The sequence below is a fragment of the Camellia sinensis genome, chromosome 8 (genome assembly GCF_055761805.1).
Source record: "Camellia sinensis isolate YWXY chromosome 8, ASM5576180v1, whole genome shotgun sequence".
NCBI classification, from domain to species: Eukaryota; Viridiplantae; Streptophyta; class Magnoliopsida; order Ericales; family Theaceae; genus Camellia; species Camellia sinensis.
The window spans coordinates 129,246,920-129,271,734 of record NC_138968.1 but is presented as its reverse complement, the minus strand read 5'-3'; the positions used below and the strand labels follow the sequence as shown (position 1 = coordinate 129,271,734).

Sequence of the window (24,815 nt, the reverse complement as noted above, 5' to 3'; positions counted from 1 at the left end):
ATATTGTGTATGACATTCTTTAAATGTGTACAAAAATAATATTGATTATTCTTCAAATATGGTGAACCACTTTTTTTTATTACACGCATTAACTGTGATGAGAAATGCATATAACCTGTGATCTTATCTCATTATTAATCACATGTTTTATTAGTTATACATCACACATAAAAAGTATGATCTTAATATTTATTATTACATGTAAAACGTGGGATCTAAATGTTTATTATTACATGTAAAAAGTGTGATCTAAATGTTTATTATCACACGTAAAAAGTGTGAAGGAATCATCTTTTAATGACACTTAAAATGTGTGATTAAAAATGACCCTTTTTAATCACACTCCCAAAGATCACACTTTAACAAAACTTAAAAAGTGTGATTAAACAACATATATCACACATAAAAAGTGTGATCTATGTATGATTTTTTAGTAGTGTAGAAATGATTTCTAAGCTTCCGGGGTTGATTCGGGTTTGTATGTGTTCGTCCGTGATACGTTTTTGGTTATAGGGTTTAATTTGCAAATAATCAATGAACTAAGGATTTTATTATAATAACTCAAAATTTAGGGACCTAATAGGGTTTACTAAAGTTAGGGGTCTCACAACCTATTCCCCATAAAAAAAATTTCGCCCTCAAAATTTACAATCTCTAATGCTCCAAAATTTAATAACGATTAACTCCTCAAATAACACGTTTTCGCTACGCACTTTGATATAAATAACGATTTTTTATTTTATTTTATTTTTCTTTTAACCTCAAATATTAGTCATTTTTTTAAACCTCAATTGTTGAACCCAAATATTAATCACCTAACAGATCCCATGTAATATTTAATCCCTACGCTTTGATACCATTCCATAACGCTCCAACTTTCAGGTTGTTAAGAAATCAACTCAGCCTCAAATTTAAACCTCTAACCAATTAATAACCTCAAAAAAATACAAATTTATCTCCAAAATAATTACACAAATGTATCCAAAATATATCTTATACAAATCTCCAAAAAAAATAAAATAATAATAATAATAACATATAGTGGTGACCCCAAAATATCTAACTCTAATAATCTCTTTAGAACTTCAAATCCAATCTCCGCTAAATTGCTTTACACCTGAAAAATAAATTAATTCAGAAAGTATACAATGACCCTGTTTGGTAGGGCTTATTTCCAGTTTATTTCAGCTTTTAGCTTAATTTAAGCTATTTTGATGTGTTTGGTTCAGCTTAACAATACAGCTTATAACTTTTTGTAAGTCAAAAATCAACTTATTCTTTGAGTGGAGGAGAAGAAGCTTAATTTATAAGTCAAAAATCAGCTTATGTTCACAGCTATAAGCTATAAGCTGTTAGGCTATAAGTTATAATCACTTTCTCACAACTCTACCAAACGGGGCCAATAAGACAGGAATAACAAAGTTCGGACAAGAATAAATCCACAGGGATCCAATAATTACAGAAACGATTCAATACAAGATACTAAGCAATTTACCAAATTGCACAAACAAGTCAACTCGACATATGATAATTTATTCCGGACCAAATACCCTGTCTTACTCAGTACATGACTAGTGACCGGCTCACCCCCCTCACCCAAACACAATCGCTTATTTGGGCTATTGGTATAGAGCATATTGGCAAAGTCCACTCGATCCATTTACAGAGCATTTCCACGTCATTTAGCTAGACAAATCAACATTTCTAACACAAAATAACTACATAGAGTTCATCAAATGACTAGAGTAATCAAATAAATCAACAACGAATAATTTCATAGAATTTATCAACTTATCAAAATCATCAAGAGGAGTACAAATTAAAGGTGATTAAAATAACACTGTTTGCAAAGAGATTTAAAGGAAGCATATTGTATAGCAACCGAATTATCTCAAATCAATCTCCTCCGTCGCCAACACTCTAATCACGATATTTATCCATGGATCTCCAAAAATAAATCTGATCTTACTTTGATAAAATCTACAACTCTCATCTGTTATATCACCAAGGCAAAACAGAATTTCTAGATTCAAAACCATTTAAAGATTGAAATTAAAAGGACCATTTTAGATTTTTTTCGAGCCCGGCCTTCCTCTAGTTCATAGAGAATTTTATCTAGTTTTCAGAATATTTTTTTTAAAATGGAATAGCTTTTATATATTTTTAGTTATTTAAGAAACACTCCAGCGCTGTCCAGATTCATCGGCTGTTACAAAAATCAGATGTTCTCAGTAACCGCCCACTATTTTTCAATGAAACCAATTTTCCATGAAATCTAACTCTTTAAGGAAGATTTTCACATACAATTTAGGTCCAAAAGATTTTTCTACATTGTTCTAGAATTTTGAAAGTTGGCCGTAAAATAGATTTTTCTAGCACAGTTCTTGAAATAAGAAAGTTGGTAAGAAAAGAGGTCAACTAGGGGAATTTTTCCACATATCTAGTGATGAAAACATGCTAGATAATATGTATTAAACTCAGAAGTCTTTGGAAATTTTGAGAGATTGACATGGAAAGGTAGTCTTATACTGATTAAGAGAAATACAAGAATGGTAAAATCAAGGCTCAACTCCTTTAATTTTTAACACAAGAATACCATCAAAACACATCTGCAATGATTGTTTAAAACTTCTAAGAGCATGTATTTGAAAGGAAAAATAAGAGAGAGTTGTGTTGTGGTTTACTTGAAGTTAGGTGAAGTGCATGCACGATTTTTCTCCTCTTTTCCTCTCCTCTACTACCAAAGTTCACTCTCTTCCTCTTCTTTCTTTCTCTCAATTGAATTTGTAGGTGTGTATAAGTGTTGTCCTTGTGTGAAAAATACTAAGGGTGAGGTTCCTTTTATCGGAAAATTGGTGCAAAAGGTCCATTTTGCCCATTGGTTGGAAATGGATTGGATATTTTGGATTTACTTGGAACCTAATAGAATAGTGAATGATTAGAGGCCTTAATTTTGCAATTAATCATGATCTAGTTGGGCTCTAGTTAGGGTGGAACTTGAGGTGGAGACAAGGTTCCATGTTTTGAGGTGTGCTAGCAAACTTTTTCCTTAATTTCATGGATATGGTTTGAAAAAGTTATATTAGTTTCTCTTCCCAAGGGTGGCTGGCCATGTGCAAGGAATTCTGGGAGATTTTTGTTGATTATATATATATGAAGATATTTTATGTACAAAATTATTTATTTAAGAAAGTTACAAGTATATATATATATATATATATGAATATGTGTGTAATGGTACTAGTTTGGGGTCAAAATGTGAGGGCTTGGGCTCAATTGAAATATCTATTTCAAGTGTAGAGTTAATAAATTAGTGTTAAGAAAAATAATTCGGTTTGTATTATCTTGCTTTGAATTTAAAGGTGAATAATCGAACAAAAATTGTGAAAAACGGAAGTTAAGGTTTTGAGAGATTAATCTAAAATTTGAGAGTTAAATAATTAATATTAAAGTGTTAGAAATGATTTCTAAGCTTTTAGGGTTGATTAGGGTTTGTGTGGGTTCGTCTGTGATGTGTTTTCGGTGCTAGGGTTTAAATTGCAAATAATCAACGAACAAAGAGTTCTATTATAACAACTCAAAATTTAGGGACCTAATAGGGTTTACTAAAATTAGGGGTCTCACAACCTATCCCCCTTAAATAAATTTCATCATCGGAATTCACAATCTCTAATGGTCCAAAATTTAAAAACGACTAACTCTTCAAATAACACGCTTTCGCTACGTACTCTGATATAAACAACAATTTTTTTTTTTAACCTCAAATATCAGTCATTTTTTTTAAACCTCAATTGTTGAACCGTAATATTAATCACTTAACAGATTCCATATAAGACTTAATCCCTACACTTTAATACCATTCTGTAACGCCCGAACTTCCGGGCCATTAAGAAATCAACTCAGCCTCAAATTTAAACCTTTAACTAATTAATAACCTAAAAACAATAGAAATTTATCTCCAAAATAATTACACAAATGCATCCAAAATATGTCTTATATAAATCTCAATAATAATAATAATAATAATAACATATAGTGGTGACCCCAAAATATCTAATTCTAATAATCTCTTTAGAACTTCAAATCCAATCTCCACTAAATTGCTCCACACCTAGAAAATAAATTAATTCGGGAAGTATACAATACGACAAGAATAACAAAGCTTGGACAAAGAATAAATTTCCAAGGATCCAATAATTACACAAACGATTCAATTCGAGATACTAAGCAATTTACCAAATTGCACAAACAAGTCAACTCGACATATGATAATTTATTCAGGACCAAATACCCTGTCCTACACAATACATGACTAGTGACCGGCCTCACCCCCCTCACCTAAGCACAACCGCTTATTTGGGCTATTGGTATAGAGCATATTGGCAAAGTCCACTTGATCCATGGACGGAGCATTTCCACGTCATTTAGCCAGACAAATCAATATTTCCAACACATAATAACTACACATAGTTCATCAAATGACTAGAGTAATCAAATGAATCAACAACGAATAATTCCACAGAATTTATCAAATTATCAAAATCATCAAGAGGAGTACAAATTGAAAGTGATTAAAATAACACTATTTGCAAAGAGATTTAAAGGAAGAATATTGTATATAACCCAAATTACCTCAAATCAATCTCCTCCGTCGCCAACACTCTAATCTTGATATTTACCCATAGATCTCCAAAAATAACTCTGATTTTACTTTGATAAAATCTACAACTCTCATCTGCTATATTACCAAGGTGAAACAAAATTTCTAGATTCAAAACCACTTAAAGATTGAAATTAAAAAGACCATTTCAGATTTTTGCCGAGCCCGACCTTCCTATGGTTCGTAGAGAATTTTATCTAATTGTCAGAACATTTTTTTGGAAATGGAATAGCTTTTCTAGATTTAGTTATTTAAGAAACACTCCAGTGTTGTCCAGATTCATTGACCGTTACAAAAATCGGATGTTCTCACAAACTGCTCATTATTTTTCAATGAAACCAATTTTTCTTGAAAGCTTATTCCTTAAGGAAGATTTTGACATAGAATTGAGGTCCAAAAGAGTTTTCTACATTTTTCTAGAATTTTTGAAAGTTGGCAATAAAACAGATTTTTCTGGTACAGTTCTTGAAATAAGAAAGTTGGTGAGAAAAGAGGTCAACTAGGGAAAATTTTCCACTTCTCTTGTGATGAAAACATGCTAAATAATATGTATTAAACTCATAAATCTTTGAAAATTTTGAGAGATTGATATGGAAAAAGGTAGTCTTATACTGATTAAGAGAAATACAAGAAGGGTAAAATCAAGACTCAACTCCTTTCATTTTTAACACAATAATACCATCAAAACACATCTGAAATGATTGTTTAAAATTTCTAACAGCATGTATTTGAAAGGAAAAATAAGAGAGAGTTTTGTTGTGGCTTACTTGAAGTTAGGTGAAGTTCATGCACAATTCTTCTTCTCTTTTCCTCTCATTCACTACCAAAGTTCACTCTCTTCCTCTTCTTTCTTTCTCTCAGCTGAATGTGTAGGTGTGTATAAGTGTTGTCCTTTGTGCAAAATGCTAAGGGTGAGGTTCCTTTTATAGGAAAATTGGTGCAAAAGGTCTATTTTGTCCATTGGTTGGAAATAGATTGGATATTGTGGATTTACTTGGAATGTAATAGAATAGTGAATGATTAGAGGCCTTATTTATGCAATTAATCGTTATCTAGTTGGGCTCTAGTTAGGATGGAACTTGAGGTGGAGACAAGGTTCCATGTTTTGAGGTGTGCTAGCAAACTTTTTCCTTAATTTCATGGATATGGTTTGAAAAAGTTATATCAATTTCTTTTCCCAAGGGTGGCTGGCCATGTGCAAGGAATTTTGGGAGATTTTTATTGATTTTATATATATATATATATATGAAGATATTTTGTGTACAAAATTATTTATTTAAGAAAGCTACAAGTATATATGTCTATATGTATATGTGTGTAATGGTACTAATTTGGGGTCAAAATGTGATTTAATAAAAATGTGAGGGCTTACACTCAATTAAAATATCTATTTCAAGTGTACAGTTAATAAATTAGTGTTAGGAAAAATAATTCGATTTGTATTATCTTACTTTGAATTTAAAGGTGAATTACCGAACGAAAACCGTGAAAACTGGAAGTTATGGTTTAGAGAGATTAATCTAAAATTTGAGAGTTAAATAATTAATATTAGATTGTTAGAAATGATTTCTAAGCTTCCAGGGTTGATTACGGTTTGTATGGATTCGTTCGTGATGCATTTTCGATTCTAGGGTTTAATTTGTGAATAATCAACGAACTAAGGGTTTTATTATAATAACTCAAAGTTCAGGGATCTAATATGGTTTACTAAAGTTAGGGGGTTTGACAAGAGTAATTATGAATTTCATTGTTTTAGTTAATTCTGTTAAATAAAAAATTCATATAAGGGGTATTTGTAATTTTTCAAATTACCGGGACAATTTATATTTTAAGCAAATCTCAAGAGGTGTTTTTGTAATTTATCCATAAAAAAATGTCACACGACCAAATATATGACCCCTTGACAATTAGACAAGGTGGACAAATAAGTGTATAATGAACAAAAATATAGATAATAATATAATTTTTTAAAATTCTTTTGTCTTTTTAATTTAAAACTAGTTGGTGATCCCCCTTTGTTTTTTTAAAAAAAATAAAAATAAAAATTATTATATATATATTTTTTAAATTTAAAACTAGTAGGTGACGCATGCAATGCATATGAATTTATTTTTAAAATGAAAAATTAATTTTGAGTCCTAATGCTTTATAAATTTTAGTAGTTGAAAATCAAATACAAACAGATTCGTTAATAGCTGATGAAAATTTGTCACTGTGTGTATAATCCTATGTAAAAAACTCATAAAAATAAAAAAAATTTCAAATTTAAAAGAAAAAATATATATATTCTCAACCTTAAATAAAAATTTATATTACGATATGTGTCATAAAAGAATAATATTAAATTTAATTTAAAATAAAATTTAATTTTAATTATTTATTTTAATAATCTTAGCCGTATCATTTTATAAAAGTGTTACTTGAATATTTATATATAATAAATTTAGTTAAATTATTTGTTTATTTTATTAATTTTAGTTCTATTATGCTATAAAAGTGTAATTATCATATAATGATATTAAATAAGTGTATTTTGCTATTTTACACTTATTTTGATATTAAAAATAATAGTTAAATTAGAAAAAGAATTAGTAATATAAAACTAAAAGTGATTCTAATTATTTAATTTATTTATATATTTATATTTATATTTATTTGGAAAATTAAAATATTTAGAAATAGAACTATACAAAATTGATTTAAAAGATTAAGAACAAAATTTATTTAAATATAAATATGTTGTGGTTGGATTAAGAAGAAAATACATAAATTAATTACGTATAGTATTGGTTTTTTCGTTAATATTCTTTTTGAATTATTCATACATATTGTGTATAGGTATATACAATTTAAATTAAATATAAATATTTTGTAATAAGTAATTGCATGTTAAATAAAAAATTAAATATAAACTAATATTAAGATGTGAATAATATAAAAACATAAAAAAAATAATTTGATCCGTGCGGTACATATAATTAAGCACGTTTTGCATTATTTATTTTTATATCAAGATAGTTTTTTTTTTCAAATATGATAATAATTAAATTATAATTATATATATGAAAAATAAGTATTTCTCAAATAGAATTCATATAAAATTGATTATTATAATTAAAATTGAGTTTGTATTCAACTTTATATGCAAATGGAAAATGTTTACTGATGTGGTTTTTTTTTTTAAAGATGCACTTTTAAAATGTACCACATAAGAAAAGGAAAAACACTTCTCATATATATATATATATATGATTTGATTTTATGTATGGTGATAATCACGGTTTTAAAAGTAATCATATACCTTCATAAAATATGAGAGTAAAATTATATTAAGATACACACACAAAAAGACATATTAAGAGGGATAGAGAAAGAAAAGAAAGAAAGGTGAATAAATAATACAAAAGGGTTGTTATATAGCACTTTATTTTGTTTTTGCTTTGTTTCGTTTTTTTTTTTTTTTTTTTTCATTTTGAATCACTGAATTAAATGGTAATATATTATTAGTTGTCATTAATTGTGTAATAACTATATATAAATAAATGAACAAATTACCACTAGAACGAAATGCACCTTTGGCGACCAAAATTGGCGACTAAAAAAAATTTAGTTGCCAAAAGTTGTGGAACTGGCGACCAAAATTTTTTTTAGTCGGGGTGTATTGATTATTGGCGACTAAAACAAAATTTAGTCGCTAAAAATACCAGAATTGGCGACAAAAAAAATATTTTAGTTGCCGTATATTGAGTTTTGGTTACTAAAACCATTTAGTCGCTAAATATAAAATAAATTTTTTTTTTATCTTTGGCGACCAAAAGTTTAGTCGCCAAAAACATATTTTTAGCAACAAAAAAATATTTTAGTCGCTGTATGTTGAGTTTTGGCTACCAAAACTATTTAGTCGCCGAATGTAAAATAAAAAATTATTTTTTATCTTTGGCAACCAAAAGTTTGGTCGCCAAAAACTTATTTTCAACGACAAAAAAAATATTTTAGTCGCCGTATATTGAGTTTTGGCTACCAAAACTATTTAGTCGCCGAATGTAAAATAAAAAATTATTTTTTATCTTTGGCGATCAAAAATTTGGTCGCCAAAAACTTATTTTCAGCGACAAAAAATATTTTAGTCGCCCAAAAATTAAAATATTTGGAGGGAGACAATTCAAATTTTGGAGGGATTTATAAAATTAATTGGCTTTAGTCGCTAATGGTGTAATATATATATATATATATATATATAACACAATACACCACTTTAGACATAACCAAAAAACATAAGAAATTAGCAAAAATCTTTTCGATAAATAACCAAAATAATACACCACAATATAAAACTAAGTCATAATTTGTATATTATAGAATTTTCTGATGTTTTCGTTTTTTTGTAGAAAAAAATATTTTGATATAATTGGAATTCATTATTCTTGGTAAATTTGATCAACACAAATGGGAATCTGATTTCAGGTTGAAAATACATATTTTTTTTAACTTTTAGATAAATTGTTTTTATGAGCCTATTTTACATAGGATCACACATAGTAGTAACGATTTTCATCAGTAATTAATAAATTTATTTTTATTTGACTTTCAATTGTTAAAATTTTCTACACAAAGTATTAAAACACAAAATTAATTTTTTACTACTAGTTTATTATATAAAGCGCAATTATTGTGGTTCATATAAACAAAGTAACTGCACTTGCCAAAGATTATGAACATTGGAATATTCATAATATTATTTTACACTAAAGAAAGCGAGCTAAATACAATTGAAAGAATAAATTAATCCACCTTTATTACATGGGAAAAAAATGATAGAAAATAACCAAAGAAAGCGAACTTAATACAATTAAAAGAATAAATTATTGGCCACCTTTATTACATGAAAAAAAAGAAAATGATAGAAAATAACAATAATGTAGAACAACTCTTAACATTTGGGTAGATCTCGTGGAGGCGGAGGCAACGTAGTTGAAGGTGTTGGCCCGTTCTCAACCTCAAAAGCCATCGATAGACCCCATGGTACGTGTATATCCATGTGACAATGCATCAACCATATACCTGTAAACATCAATTTTTTCAAAAAGCATAAATTAGTATACATTTACAACACACAAATTAAAATGACAGAGCCATGCATAATAAAACATTATATTTACCAGGATTGTTTGCTTGAAATCTGACAACAACCCACCCTCCGGTCGGCACAGCAATGGTGTTACGCGCTTGTGGATTGAGTAGATTGAACTTTTTGGGATCATTTATTGGGTCATAGTTTCCAAACCCTTGAGCCAAGACATGGAAGTTGAATCCATGCAAATGCATAGGGTGGCTCTCTATACCCAGTGAGGCTGTGTTTTGTAAAACCATCTCAACAGTTGAATTGAACTTAAGTTTCTTCACTTTGGTTGACTTTGATGTCATTATGATCGTTCTGTTGAAGTTATTGTTTGAATTCGTGTAGTCAAATACCAATGGTGGTTGATCGGGGAAATCAGTCGTGTAGATTCCATCAACATTGTTGAAAAAGGCTTCCATCATCGACAACTTGGTGTTGAACTCGAATGACGCGTTGTTCAAGCTTGCAGCTAATCGCTGTTGAAGTGGACCAGCACAGGTGGAACCTGCTTCGCATGGGACCAAGCCCAAACTAACTGTCACAAACATGTGTTCATCAACATTGAGTGGGACTGGGACCCAATGAGGTGCATTCACTAGAGCAGTTAAACTACTATAGAACTTGTAGGCTGTTGGTGTGTCATTGAAGGCTGGTAGGACCGGCATTCGTGGGGTTGAAGGCATGGCATTCTCATAGACAATGATCCCGGTGGTAGAGGTGGTAGCATCAGGTACACCTTCTGAACTAATGTAGGTATGTGCTGCCATGTAGTAAGAGGCTGCTGGTTGGTCGGCAGTGAGTAGTGCGTCGATGGTCTGGCCGGGAGCAATAACAATGAAGTCGGTGACCATCGGAGTAGTGTAAGTGGCATCAATGGCAACAACTGTCATTTTGTGGTTGGCTATCTTGAAGAAGAATTGGTTATTCATTGCAGCGTTGATAATACGGAGTAGATATGTTTTACCTCGTGCCACATTTACCTTATATGTGCCTGGAAAAAAAAAAAAGAAAAATCATATTTATGGGAGAGGTTAAGTAAAAACTGATATTAAACATCTAAGTATAACTTGGCAACTATATCTGCAATGTTAGTGTAAAGTGTGATATTACTTACTATTTGAAGAGCATTGATAGAGATCGCCGGGCTGACCATTGATGGTGAAAGCATTGGAACTGTTAGGAGCACCACCGCTTGCAAGTGCTTGGCTCTCGACGTCAATAATATTAGCATTCCACCATTCTCCTGTAATCACAATTTAATGGATGACTAATCTTATAGGCATTGAAAAAGTATGTTTTCCAATCATTTTGAAATCAGACCATGCAACCAAATATTAACTAAAAGTTTTGAACCTCAACATTATGGACTTTACATTCATTACTATTTCCATTTTTCTATTATGAGTCTATTTCCTTACCGGCTTTTTCCAACAAAAATGTGCAAATGAACTATCCCAATTTGTTGTTCGGGGAAAAAAAAAAATATCAATGGTTGATAAAAGAAAAATATACTATATTTCCTTACAGAAATTGTAATTTTGAAGTACAAAACTTTTAGAAATAATATTTAGTTGGTTTGAATTCTGTAAGAGTAGAAAACTTTTTTATTGGACTAATGTATGTTAGATTGCTAAACTATTCTCAATTATCCATTACTTTTGAAGATTTGAAAAATAATAAACATCTTATACGATTGGGTAATAAACTTGAAAATAGAATATTGTCTTTGCTAGTAACAAGTCCATGTTTATTTTTACTTATCAATTATCATAATAAGTGTACTAATATATGAAGCACGAGAGAGTTTCTAGTGGAATAAACAAAATGATTGATACCTAAAAGAATTGGGAATTCTCTGTAGGGCTTTAGGAATGGGTATGAGTGACCAACTTTTGGACGGATGATTAACGCTCCATAAACGGTTGCACGAAGCCATTGACTATGTGCGTGCCACCATAAGGTCCCTTCTTGTCCTGTGATGTTGAATTTGTAAGTATAGCTATTTCCGGGACGTATTGGACATTGAGTTGCATATTCAGGTCCATCTGCCCACGCACTTAATATTTGAAAAATTCCATGCCTGCATATATGAACACATACTCATATCAAACTTAGTCTAATATAAGTTAAAAGCAAAATAAAAAAAACTCAGTGTAAATTAAAAATTTATATTACCAATGAATAGTAAGGTTGTAAGGAGATTTATTAAAGACATGAACAACAAGGGTGTCTCCCTCATGAGCCAGTATTGTTGGGCCTGGGAGGCCTCCATTTACAGCAGTGATTTCTTGATTGCGGCATAGTCGTCGGAGAGTCATGTCTTTTACCTAAAACAATATAAATGAAACAAGCTATGTTATCAAATCTAAAATTTCCAAGTTTAAGTAATCATGCACATATTGAGAGAAAAGAATACAAAGGGCCTAATTTTTCGAAAGCAAAAAATTGGGAGTAGGGTAGTTTATTTTAGGCAAAGAGAAGCACTAGTAACTATATTAAGCAAGAGTAATAATTTCTTGTTAGTCTAATGGTATAAGAAAGAGAAGGAAAAAAAAAATGTAATAATTTTATATGTCACTAACTTTTTTGTCATGATTTTATATCATTTTTATATACTGTGAAAAATTTTAGGTCCACAAGAAAGGCTTTCAAAAACTAGCAGATTGAATGTACCCAACTTAAAAAATGTGCACAAAATGAATACAATCAGAAGTGAGTCCTATACAAAGTAATAAAAAACTAAAGATTTTAAAAAATTATTGAAAAATGGACAAGACAAGTTACTTCGAAAGAATGCTCCACAACATCAGCGGAGGTGAGTGAAGCAGTCAGAAGAGCTAAACTCCAAACGAGCAAAAACACAGGACGTGCCATGCTAATTGACCGAACAATAAATGACAGAGAGCCAAAGAAACGAAGGTCAGAAGAATTTCTTTCTCTCTCTCTTTTTTGTGAGAAGTGCTCAAGATTTTTGTAAGTGGCTTTGTATCTCATACAAGGATGTTGTGTGCGTTTGTTCTGCAATTCCTTTCCATATATATAGTAGTTGGGTATGTTGATAGACAAGCCTTACCCTTTGCCAATAACGAGTAATTTGAATGAGACTTTGAATATGTCAATCGTGGAAACTTTGTAACAAAACAGCTAGAGTTGACAATAAATAAAAAAATATTTAAATAAATCCCAAAGTCATAGAAGGATGGTTGTTTATGCAATTACACGGGCCTTGATTTGTGTAATGGCAATCCTGCGTCATCATTATCACAAGGCACCAAACAATGCCCTGTTTGGTAGAGCTGTGGAAAAGTACGTATAGCTTATGCCTCAACAGGTTATAGCTTATAATTTTCAGTTTAAGCTGATTTTCAATTTATTCTTAAAGCATCTTCTGTCTCACTCAAAGAATAAGCTGATTTCTGACTTCCAAAAAGCTATAAGCTTTAAGCTAAACTAAACACATCAAAATAGCTTAAATTAAACTGAAAACTGAAATAAGCTGTAATTAAGCTCTGCCAAACAGGCACAATAACAGGCCGCCGCTTCGAAAATAAGAAAAATTGAATGTTAAGCTTGATTAGTCAAGTTTTAATTAATAATTTTGTAAATTTAAGTATAAATAGAATAATATTTAAGTGATATTTTATTACGTTCTCTTTAAATTTTTATTTGATATTATAATTTTAGATTTTTTTATTCTTTTTCTTTTTGTAAACTAGATTTTGCCATCTTTGTAATTAAGTTTTAGAGGTCTCGTTCCCTCTCAGTCTAAGATCTTTCATTGGAGAGTGTCGTCTAGATTCATGGAACTAAACACAGGTTTATTTTAAATTATTTGAATAATTTATTTTATAATTTATTTTATATAAATTATACATATAAAATTAATTTAATCTGACAATCAAAAATCTATTCAATTTATTGTATATTTAAAAAAATAAACCACGCGTGTTTGAAAATAGAATACTTACTTTTTTTAAATAGTGATAAAATATAACATTACTTTTTGATATATATGTAGATATTTGGGTGCCTTTACAGCTGTTCATCACTATTATTTGATTTTACCTTTTCATATAATTGGACCAACATATTTTGACGTTTGTGCAGTTGGACAACCATGAAATTGAGAATAAGTAATTTTTTTTTTTAGATTATCAATAATCTTTGATTTCAGTTTTTTTAATTTAATTTTTTTAAAATTGATTTTTTTATTTTTTTCTATTTTTTTAGTGAATTTTTTTTAATATTTTAAGTAAATTTTTTATTTTTTTTAAATACAATTAAAATGTATAATATATGTGAAAAAAAATTAAATTTTTTTAATAAATAGCAAAAATATAAAAATATAAAAATTCAATATATTTTCCTATTCTTGAGTATTTATTGATTTTTTAAGAAATACTTTATTTCTAGGTACATCTTCTAGGTAATCTAAAAAGTAAACAAATTCTTAAAATATTAAAAAAAATCACTAAAAACAAAAATATATAAAAAAATTAAAAGCTTAATGTTTAGAAAACCAAACTAGAATTCGAGATTTTATTTTTTATTTTTATAATACCAAGAAGGGTACCATTAGTGAGATTTCCTTCCAATTTCAAATTAATTATGATAGTGGGTCACCGTAGTCCCGTTTTCATAATCAATTCTATCTGTTTTATAACTTTTTGTACATAAATCATTCATAAAATAAAAAATAAATAAATAAAATTACATTGATATTATATTAGTAATTACATGATTTTGTAGTACTTACTTTTAAAAATGAATAAAAAATATAATTTGAAAAATAAATATAATAAAATTAAGTGATTTTAATTATTAAATAAATTTAATATTTTTTAATATATAATTTACACAAACAATAAAATAAAATATATATATATATATATATATATATTATAGTGAAATAATTGATAGACTGACAAAGCCAAACTCATCGTGTCTAATTATTTTCAAATTAAATTATGATGGTTCTAATATAATAAAATTAAAAGTAGTAATAAGCAAGTAAGCTTCTAGAATAACTATTAATTGTATTGTATCCATATGAATGAATATTTTATAGTCCCCATGTTACTGTGCCATTTTCCTTTTAATGATTAAAAAATGAAACAAGTTATAAATAAGAGTTATTTTGAAAAATGATGCGAGTCTAATTTTAGAAAATAAATATTTTTATTTTATTATTTTAAAATTAATATTTTATTTGAAATATTCTAATTTAGTATTTGTTATTTAGTTTTGTAATTTAATATGATACAAATTTCCTATCTTATTAGTTTTGATTTTTTTTTTTGAGAATTAATTATGCTTGGTTATCATTTTTTAAAAACTCTTTTCAAAAAATTCTACTTCTTATTTTTTGTGCTTTTTTGTTTTTACTAAATTTTTTAATATTTTGAGCAATTTTTTTAATTTTTAGACATACCTAACATAAATATGCCTAAAAAGTAAAAAAAAAAATTGAAAAAAACCATTTAAAAATTCACTAAATACAAAAAATATAAAAAAAATACGAGAATTCAGTATATTTTTTTATATTTTTATGCATTTATTAATTTTTAAAAATATATTTTCACAAATTTTTTACTTTTTAGATACATCTAAGTAAGGTGCATCTAAAAAATTAAAAAAAATGTTTAAAATTTAAAAATATTCACTAAAAATAAAAAAATACGAAAATCAAAAAATTCAATTTTTAAAAAATTTAATTCAAAAAACTCAAACCAAAGACACCGTTAGTTTTTGGTGTAGACCACTGATATTGTGGTTTCTTACTGCATCATATAAAAACATATTTGAATGAATAAACTTGTGGTTTGGTTAGGATTTTTTTAAGTTGGTTTTTTTAAGTTTAGATTTTTTTGGGAAAAAATTAGTGAAATATTCTTCTCTTATTTTGTGTAGTAGGAGAAGTTTAAGATATATTTTTTTAATTAGTTAAGGTCTCTCAATATTTTTATAGATAAAATTTGACTTAGAGAACTTTTACCCGACTCAAAAAAATTTTCGTCCTGATTTAGAGAAATTTCAAAATTTTTCTGGGATGAGCAAAATTTTTCTGAGTCAAATTTTCTCGGTAGAAATATTAAGAGATCTTAATTATTATGAAAATATTATATATTTTTTATCTTATAAAATCTTAATATTATGGACTTTAAAAAAATTTCTCTTTTTTTAGTTTTTTGACTTTTTTTTAAATTTTTAAATTTTTATGAGAAAAAAATAAAATAATTATGATTTAAGTGTAATATTTTATTTTATTAATTTATTTAACTTTTTTTAACTTTGGTATTTTTTAAATCCCAAAAATCCTAACCAGAGAATGGGACTTTTAGTGGTTACTTTGACTAACGCAGTTCCATACGACTAATCGTACGATACATATTCATATTGGCTTTTAGCATTGTATAATATCAGAGCATCTCCAACCCACTAGGTATATCATGCTTGTTAGTCAAAATGTCTAGTATAACTCATTTTTTTCAACTCCAATGCACTAGGCATATGATTAGGCATTTTAGCTCAACTCACATTCACTAGCTACATGTAGCTAGCCTTCAAGACTAGGCAAAATGTATTTAATCATTAGGATCATTTCCCTCCATCTTTATTGCTGATGTGGCATTTTATAAAATTAATAGTATTTAGATGAATAGCTAAAATAAAGAGCATGGTTGGAGTAAAAATATGAAATAGTTGATAGGCAAAATAAAATATATACTTTATAGTAATGTTTAAATAGGTAAAATGCCTATTACCGTTGGAGATGCTCTCCTTAACAATTATTCATAGATAAATTAAAAAGTGCTGGCTATGTATTATTTAATGTTAAAATTAGTGTAAATTAATAAAAAGATTTGAAATAAATAAAAGTGTTATACAATTTTCGAAACATATATTGAATCTTACACAATTTTATATGTTATGTTGTTCTCTGTTCCTAGGACACTGATGTAGCTCGAAATGTGAAATAGTAACAATATTAAAATTTGTTAATTCAAACAAGAATACCGAAAATAAGATTTCTTTATAAACTTGTTGATTTACAAAGAATACGGAAAATAAAAGCTCGACAATGGTTATTTCGCAAAGAATACTTAAAGTTAGAACAAAAGAATACAAAACTTGAAATATATTAATTCTCAAAAAAAAAAAAAAACAATCAAGAAAATAAAATCAAAACCAATAAGATGGGAAATTAGTATCATATCAAATCACAAAACTAAATAACAAATACTAAATTAGAATATTTTAAATAAAATATTAATTTTTTAAAATTAGACTCGCATCATTTGTCAAGAGAACCCTTATTTATAAATTGTCCTATTTTTAAATCATTAAAAGGAAAATGGCACAGTAAACATATGGCGACTATAAATTATTCATTCATATGGATACAATACAATTAATAGTTATTCTAGAAGCTCACGTGAAAGTCCTGCTCAAATGATTAATTGTTTATTACTACTTTAATTTTATAATATTAGAACCATCGTTATTTTATTTGAAAATAATTAGACACGATGTGTTTGGCTTCGTCGGTCTATCAATTATTTCACTATAATATATACTTTTTTTTTTTATTTTAGATGTTCGCGTAAATTATTTATTAAAAAAATAAAACTTATTTAATAATTATAATCACTTAATTTTATTATATCAATTATTTAAGTATTCTATTTTCAAACACAACTGGTTTAATTTTTTAAATATACGATAAATTGAATAAATTTTGATTATTAGATTAAATTAATTTTATATGTATAATTTATATAAAAAAATTTATAAAATAAATTATTTAAATTATTAAAAATAAACCTGTATTTAGTTCCATGAGTCTACACGACACATCAATGAAAGATCTTAGACTGAGAGGGAACGAGACCCGTTATTGTTTGGTGCCTTGTGATAATAATGACGTAGGACTGACATCACACAAATCAAGGACCGTGTAATTGCATAAACAGCCATCCTTCTATGACTTTGGGATTTATTTAAATATTTTTTTATTTATTGTCAACTCTAGCTGTTTTGTTACAAAGTTTCCACGATTGACATATTCAAAGTCTCATTCAAATTACTCGTTATTGGCAAAGGGTAAGGCTTGTCTATCAACATACCCAACTACTATATATATGGAAAGGAATTGCAGAACAAACGCACACAACATCCTTGTATGAGATACAAAGCCACTTACAAAAATCTTGAGCACTTCTCACAAAAGAGAGAGAGAGAGAGAAATTCTTCTGACCTTCGTTTCTTTGGCTCTCTGTCATTTATTGTTCGGTCAATTAGCATGGCACGTCCTGTGTTTTTGCTCGTTTGGAGTTTAGCTCTTCTGACTGCTTCACTCACCTCCGCTGATGTTGTGGAGCATTCTTTCGAAGTAATTTGTCTTGTCCATTTTTCAATAATTTTTTAAAATCTTTAGTTTTTTTATCACTTTGTATAGGACTCACTTCTGATTGTATTCATTTTGTGCACCTTTTTAAAGTTGGGTACGTTCAATCTGCTAGTTTTTGAAAGCCTTTCTTGTGGACCTAAAATTTTTCACAATATATAAAAATGATATAAAATCATGACAAAAAAGTTAATGACATATAAAATTATTACATTCCCCTCCCCCCCCCTTTCTTATACCATTAGACTAACAAGTAGTTATTACTCTTGCTTAATATAGTTACTAGTGCTTCTCTTTGCCTAAAATAAACTATCCTACTCCCAATTTTTTGCTTTCGAAAAATTAGGCCCTTTGTATTCTTTTCTCTCAATACGTGCATGATTACTTAAACTTGGAAATTTTAGATTTGATAACATAGCTTGTTTCATTTATATTGTTTTAGGTAAAAGACATGACTCTCCAACGACTATGCCGCAATCAAGAAATCACTGCTGTAAATGGAGGCCTCCCAGGCCCAACAATACTGGCTCATGAGGGAGACACCCTTGTTGTTCATGTCTTTAATAAATCTCCTTACAACCTTACTATTCATTGGTAATATAAATTTTTAATTTACACTGAGTTTTTTTTTTTTATTTTGCTTTTAACTTATATTAGACTAAGTTTGATATGAGTATGTGTTCATATATGCAGGCATGGAATTTTTCAAATATTAAGTGCGTGGGCAGATGGACCTGAATATGCAACTCAATGTCCAATACGTCCCGGAAATAGCTATACTTACAAATTCAACATCACAGGACAAGAAGGGACCTTATGGTGGCACGCACATAGTCAATGGCTTCGTGCAACCGTTTATGGAGCGTTAATCATCCGTCCAAAAGTTGGTCACTCATATCCATTCCTAAAGCCCTACAGAGAATTCCCAATTCTTTTAGGTATCAATCATTTTGTTTATTCCACTAGAAACTCTCTCGTGCTTCATATATTAGTACACTTATTATGATAATTGATAAGTAAAAATAAACATGGACTTGTTACTAGCAAAGACAATATTCTATTTTCAAGTTTATTACCCAATCGTATAAGATGTTTATTATTTTTCAAATCTTCAAAAGTAATGGATAATTGAGAGTAGTTTAGCAATCTAACATACATTAGTCCAATAAAAAAGTTTTCTAATCTTACAGAATTCAAACCAACTAAATATTATTTCTAAAAGTTTTGTACTTCAAAATTACAATTTCTGTAAGGAAATATAGTATATTTTTCTTTTCTCAACCATTGATATTTTTTTTTCCCCGAACAACAAATTGGGATAGTTCATTTGCACATTTTTGTTGGAAAAAGTCGGTAAGGAAATAGACTCATAATAGAAAAATGGAAATAGTAATGAATGTAAAGTCCATAATGTTGAGGTTCAAAACTTTTAGTTAATATTTGGTTGCATGGTCTGATTTCAAAATGATTGGAAAACATACTTTTTCAATGCCTATAAGATTAGTCATCCATTAAATTGTGATTACAGGAGAATGGTGGAATGCTAATATTATTGACGTCGAGAGCCAAGCACTTGCAAGCGGTGGTGCTCCTAACAGTTCCAATGCTTTCACCATCAATGGTCAGCCCGGCGATCTCTATCAATGCTCTTCAAATAGTAAGTAATATCACACTTTACACTAACATTGCAGATATAGTTGCCAAGTTATACTTAGATGTTTAATATCAGTTTTTACTTAACCTCTCCCATAAATATGATTTTTCTTTTTTTTTTCCAGGCACATATAAGGTAAATGTGGCACGAGGTAAAACATATCTCCTCCGTATTATCAACGCTGCAATGAATAACCAATTCTTCTTCAAGATAGCCAACCACAAAATGACAGTTGTTGCCGTTGATGCCACTTACACTACTCCGATGGTCACCGACTTCATTGTTATTGCTCCCGGCCAGACCATCGACGCACTACTCACTGCCGACCAACCAGCAGCCTCTTACTACATGACAGCACATACCTACATTAGTTCAGAAGGTGTACCTGATGCTACCACCTCTACCACCGGGATCATTGTCTATGAGAATGCCATGCCTTCAACCCCACGAATGCCGGTCCTACCAGCCTTCAATGACACACCAACAGCCTACAAGTTCTATAGTAGTTTAACTGCTCTAGTGAATGCACCTCATTGGGTCCCAGTCCCACTCAATGTTGATGAACACATGTTTGTGACAGTTAGTTTGGGCTTGGTCCCATGCGAAGCAGGTTCCACCTGTGCTGGTCCACTTCAACAGCGATTAGCTGCAAGCTTGAACAACGCGTCATTCGAGTTCAACACCAAGTTGTCGATGATGGAAGCCTTTTTCAACAATGTTGATGGAATCTACACGACTGATTTCCCCGATCAACCACCATTGGTATTTGACTACACGAATTCAAACAATAACTTCAACAGAACGATCATAATGACATCAAAGTCAACCAAAGTGAAGAAACTTAAGTTCAATTCAACTGTTGAGATGGTGTTACAAAACACTGCCTCACTGGGTATAGAGAGCCACCCTATGCATTTGCATGGATTCAATTTCCATGTCTTGGCTCAAGGGTTTGGAAACTATGACCCAATAAATGATCCCAAAAAGTTCAATTTACTCAATCCACAAGCGCGTAACACCATTGCTGTGCCGACCGGAGGGTGGGTTGTTGTCAGATTTCAAGCAAACAATCCTGGTAAATATAATGTTTTATCATGCATGGCTCTGTCATTTTAATGTGTGTGTGTGTGTTGTAAATGTATACTAATTTATGCTTTTTGAAAAAATTGATGTTTACAGGTATATGGTTGATGCATTGTCACATGGATATACACGTACCATGGGGTCTATCGATGGCTTTTGAGGTTGAGAATGGGCCAACACCTTCAACTACCTTGCCTCCGCCTCCACGAGATCTACCCAAATGTTAAGAGTTGTTCTACATTTTTGTTATTTTCTATCATTTTTTTTTCTTGTAATAAAGGTTGCCAATATTTATTCTTTCAATTATATTAAGTTCGCTTTCTTTGGTTATTTTCTATCATTTTTTCCCCTGTAATAAAGGTGGCCATTAATTTACGCTTTCAATTGTATTTAGCTCGCTTTCTTTGGTGTAAAATAATAGTATGAATATTCCAATGTTCATTATCTTTGGCAAGTACAGTTATTTTGTTTATATGAACCACAATAATTGCGCTTTATATAATAAACCACTAGTAAAAAATTAATTTTGAGTTTTAATACTTTGTGTAGAAAATTTTAACAATTGAAAGTTAAATATAAATAAATTTGTTAATTACTGATGAAAATCGTAATTATTGTGTGTGATCACATGTAAAATAGGCTCATAATAATAATTTATTTATAAGTTAAAAAAAATATGTATTTTCAACGTGAAATCAAATCCTCATTTGTGTTGATCAAATTTGTCAAGAATAATGAATTCCACATGTATCAAAATATTTTTTTCTACAAAAAACAAAAACATCATAAAATTTGAATTCCACTTGTAATACAGGTGGCCATTAAATTTACTCTTTCAAGTAATGTTTGATTTTGATCTATTACAATATATTTATATGACAATATTTAAGTATTTTATTATACAAAAAAGTGCTTAAGGTGGGTTGACTCAAATTTACCAAAAATAATGAATTCCACTTGTATCAAAATAATTTTTTCCAATTTTTTTTTTCTAGAAAATTCTATAATATAAAAATTATGACTTGGTTATAACTCATGGTGAATTATTTTGGTTATTAATCAAAAAGATTTTTGCTAATTTCTTATGTTTTTTTAGTTATGTCTAAAGTGGTGCATCAAGTCATTAATTATTCTTCAAGTAGTGTTTGACCATGATCTATTATAATATTTTTATATAATAATATTTAAGTATTTTATTACACGAAAAAATGCTTAAGGTGGGTTGACTCAAAGGTAGGATTTATTCTTATATCAGTAAGATTGTAAAAGTTATTGACATATTGATACATGAAAAATTATAAATTCAAATCATAAAAAATGTCCTCTATGAAAATCAGGCACAAAATCTTTTAATAATTTCAGTTATCAAAGGATTCTGATTAATTATGTGACACATCATAATAACTGTAAAATTTTTATTTCAGCCAAATTATTTTTGCACATCTTTTCTGGCCGAACTCATGAAGGTACATTATCAGTAATAATATAAATTCAAAATTTTTATTTAAAAATTATTCAAGAAAACATTAATAGGTTCCTTAAATATACACAATTATTTTTGATGAATCATTATTCTTTAATGTTGAGGATACTAACTCTGCAGATACTAACTCTACAGCACCACCTACTCAGCTCAGCTCAGAACCTAAACCTACTCAGTTCAGTCGTCCATCTCTCCCTCACCTCAATCAGCTCAAGAAGAGTTCTATCAGTTCAAGTTTACCATGCAGCTCAACTGCTTTGCTAACTACACTAATGGTGGTTAGAGAGTTTGTTAGAAGATCTGTTACTAGTTGTTAACACACGTGTAAATCAGTTAGATTGATTAGTTAGGTTATTAGATACATATCTGTTGTATATGATAAGTTGTATAAATAACTGATCTTGCATCGCTGATAAATCAAGAAATGAGATATTGATATTTTCTACATGGTATCAGAGCTTCTAAGCTCTTACGAGCAAGGTAACAATGGCTACCACTTCATTTCTTTCATCTTCCATTCCATCAAATTTAACTCTTCTCATTTCAAATAAATTTTATCATTTGGAAGAATCAGATCTCCAACATGCTTCATGCTACCAATCTTTTGGGATATGTTAATGGTACAATTCTTTGTCCTTCTTCTACAATCATTGATAAAACTGGTATTGAATCTGCAAATCCAGATTTTTTTCAATGGAGTTTAATTGATGCACATCTCTTAAGTTGTCTTACTGCAACATTATCTCCTTCCATTTACTCCACTGTTCTTCAGTTTCATCACTGTGCTGAGGTATGGTCTGCACTCAATAAGAAATTCACTTCACTTTCACAATCTCATATACATCAGCTCAAGAATAAATTGAGCTCTGTTGTTAAGAAATCTGATTCCATGGAGGTTTATCTCTCAAAGATTTAAGAGATTGTTAATCAATTGGCTCTTGCGTCAGTAGTTATTGATGATGAGGATCTTGTTTTGTTAACTTTGAATGGTCTGCCAGATGAGTTTGATACATTTAAAACTACAATTAGAGCTAGATTTGGTACTATTTCTATGGAAGATCTGTCTTCTCTCCTGTGTTTTGAAGCAATTTATATGGATGTAAAGACTAGGAAGTTGTCAGAGCCAACAGTTGCCTTTTCCTCAGTAAAGCAAAGTTTTTCACCATAATCTTCTACTCAATTTCAAACCAGAGGCCATAATTTTGGCTATTCTAGAGGTCGCAATTCTTTTCGGAGTAACAGAGAAAGCAGATTTTATAAAGGCAATGACAGATCTAGCAATGGTACTGGCAGATGCACCACTTTTGCTAGAGATAGAGGGAGATTTTCTTCTTCTCATTCTCAGTCTAATCTGATTTGTCAGATTTGTGGACGATTTGGTCACTTGGCTCTTAATTGTTGGCATAGGATGGATTCTTAATATCAGTCTTCCTAGTCTTCTCCTCAAAATCAGGATTCACATACTACTATGCCTAATTCCACATCTAGAGCTTTTGTTACCTCATCTAATGATACATCTTCATCTATTTTTTCAAGTCCATGGTATTTGGACTCTGCTGCCACTGACCATATCACTAATGACTTGTCTAACCTCACATGCTATTAACCATATCAAGGAGCAAATCAGGTTACTATTGGAGATGGAAGTTCAGTGCCTATTACTCATACTGGTAATGGAATTTTACCTACTCCTCACTATTCCTTCTGCCTTAACAATATTCTGCATTCATCTTCAATTTCCTCTAATCTGGTTTCAGTTCAAAAACTAGCTCAAGATAATCACTGTATTATCATTTTTGATGATTCTAACTTTGTGATTCAGGACAAATTTACCAAGAAGGTCCTTCACAAGGGAACTAACATCCATGGTCTTTACCAGTTTCTTCCATCTACTTCATCTCCATCTGAGTCTCATGCTTACATAACTAAGACTAATCCTGAATCTGTTACTCTGTGGCATAATCGATTGGGCCATCCTTCATCCTTAAAGTTTCATCATCTTAAGCAACACTGGAAGATAAAATCTCTTCAGTATGATAGTCTAGATTGTGTAGATTGTTGTGTTGCCAAAAGCCATAGGCTTCTTTTTCACTTGTCAAATACCACTATAAATAAGTCCATTTCTCTCATTCATAGTGATGTATGAAGCCCTTTCCATTTTTCTTCTACTTTCAAGTATTATGTTCTTTTTGTTGATGAATTCAGTAAGTTCACTTAGTTATATCCATTGACTTACAAAAGTGAAGTGTATGATAAATTCTTAGAATTTAAAGCCTATGCTGAGAAATAATTTGAGACTGTTTTGAAAATTCTTCGAACTGATGGTGGTACTGAATATTGTAATGCTAAAATGAAAAATTTTATTTCAACTCATGGTATTGTCCATCAGCATTCTTGTCCCTACACTCT

The 24,815-nt window shown here is 29.6% G+C and overlaps 2 protein-coding genes across 2 annotated transcripts; one reads left to right on the top strand and one right to left on the bottom strand.

The window, feature by feature from the left end:
- Nucleotides 1-9,372: 9,372 nt before the first annotated feature.
- On the bottom strand, nucleotides 9,373-12,801 carry LOC114258622 (laccase-7). The gene is made up of 6 exons (XM_028198612.2): nucleotides 12,564-12,801; nucleotides 11,955-12,106; nucleotides 11,615-11,859; nucleotides 10,894-11,022; nucleotides 9,820-10,770; nucleotides 9,373-9,721 (listed from the first exon to the last, which is right to left on the bottom strand). Exons 1-6 carry the CDS (start codon nucleotides 12,771-12,773, stop codon nucleotides 9,591-9,593), a joined length of 1,818 nt encoding a protein of 605 aa, XP_028054413.2. The 5' UTR covers nucleotides 12,774-12,801; the 3' UTR covers nucleotides 9,373-9,590.
- A 5,132-nt stretch (nucleotides 12,802-17,933) lies between these two features.
- LOC114258600 (laccase-7) lies at nucleotides 17,934-21,364 on the top strand. Its single transcript, XM_028198571.2, has 6 exons — nucleotides 17,934-18,171; nucleotides 18,629-18,780; nucleotides 18,880-19,124; nucleotides 19,715-19,843; nucleotides 19,965-20,915; nucleotides 21,020-21,364. Exons 1-6 carry the CDS (start codon nucleotides 17,962-17,964, stop codon nucleotides 21,148-21,150), a joined length of 1,818 nt encoding a protein of 605 aa, XP_028054372.2. The 5' UTR covers nucleotides 17,934-17,961; the 3' UTR covers nucleotides 21,151-21,364.
- Nucleotides 21,365-24,815: the final 3,451 nt, after the last annotated feature.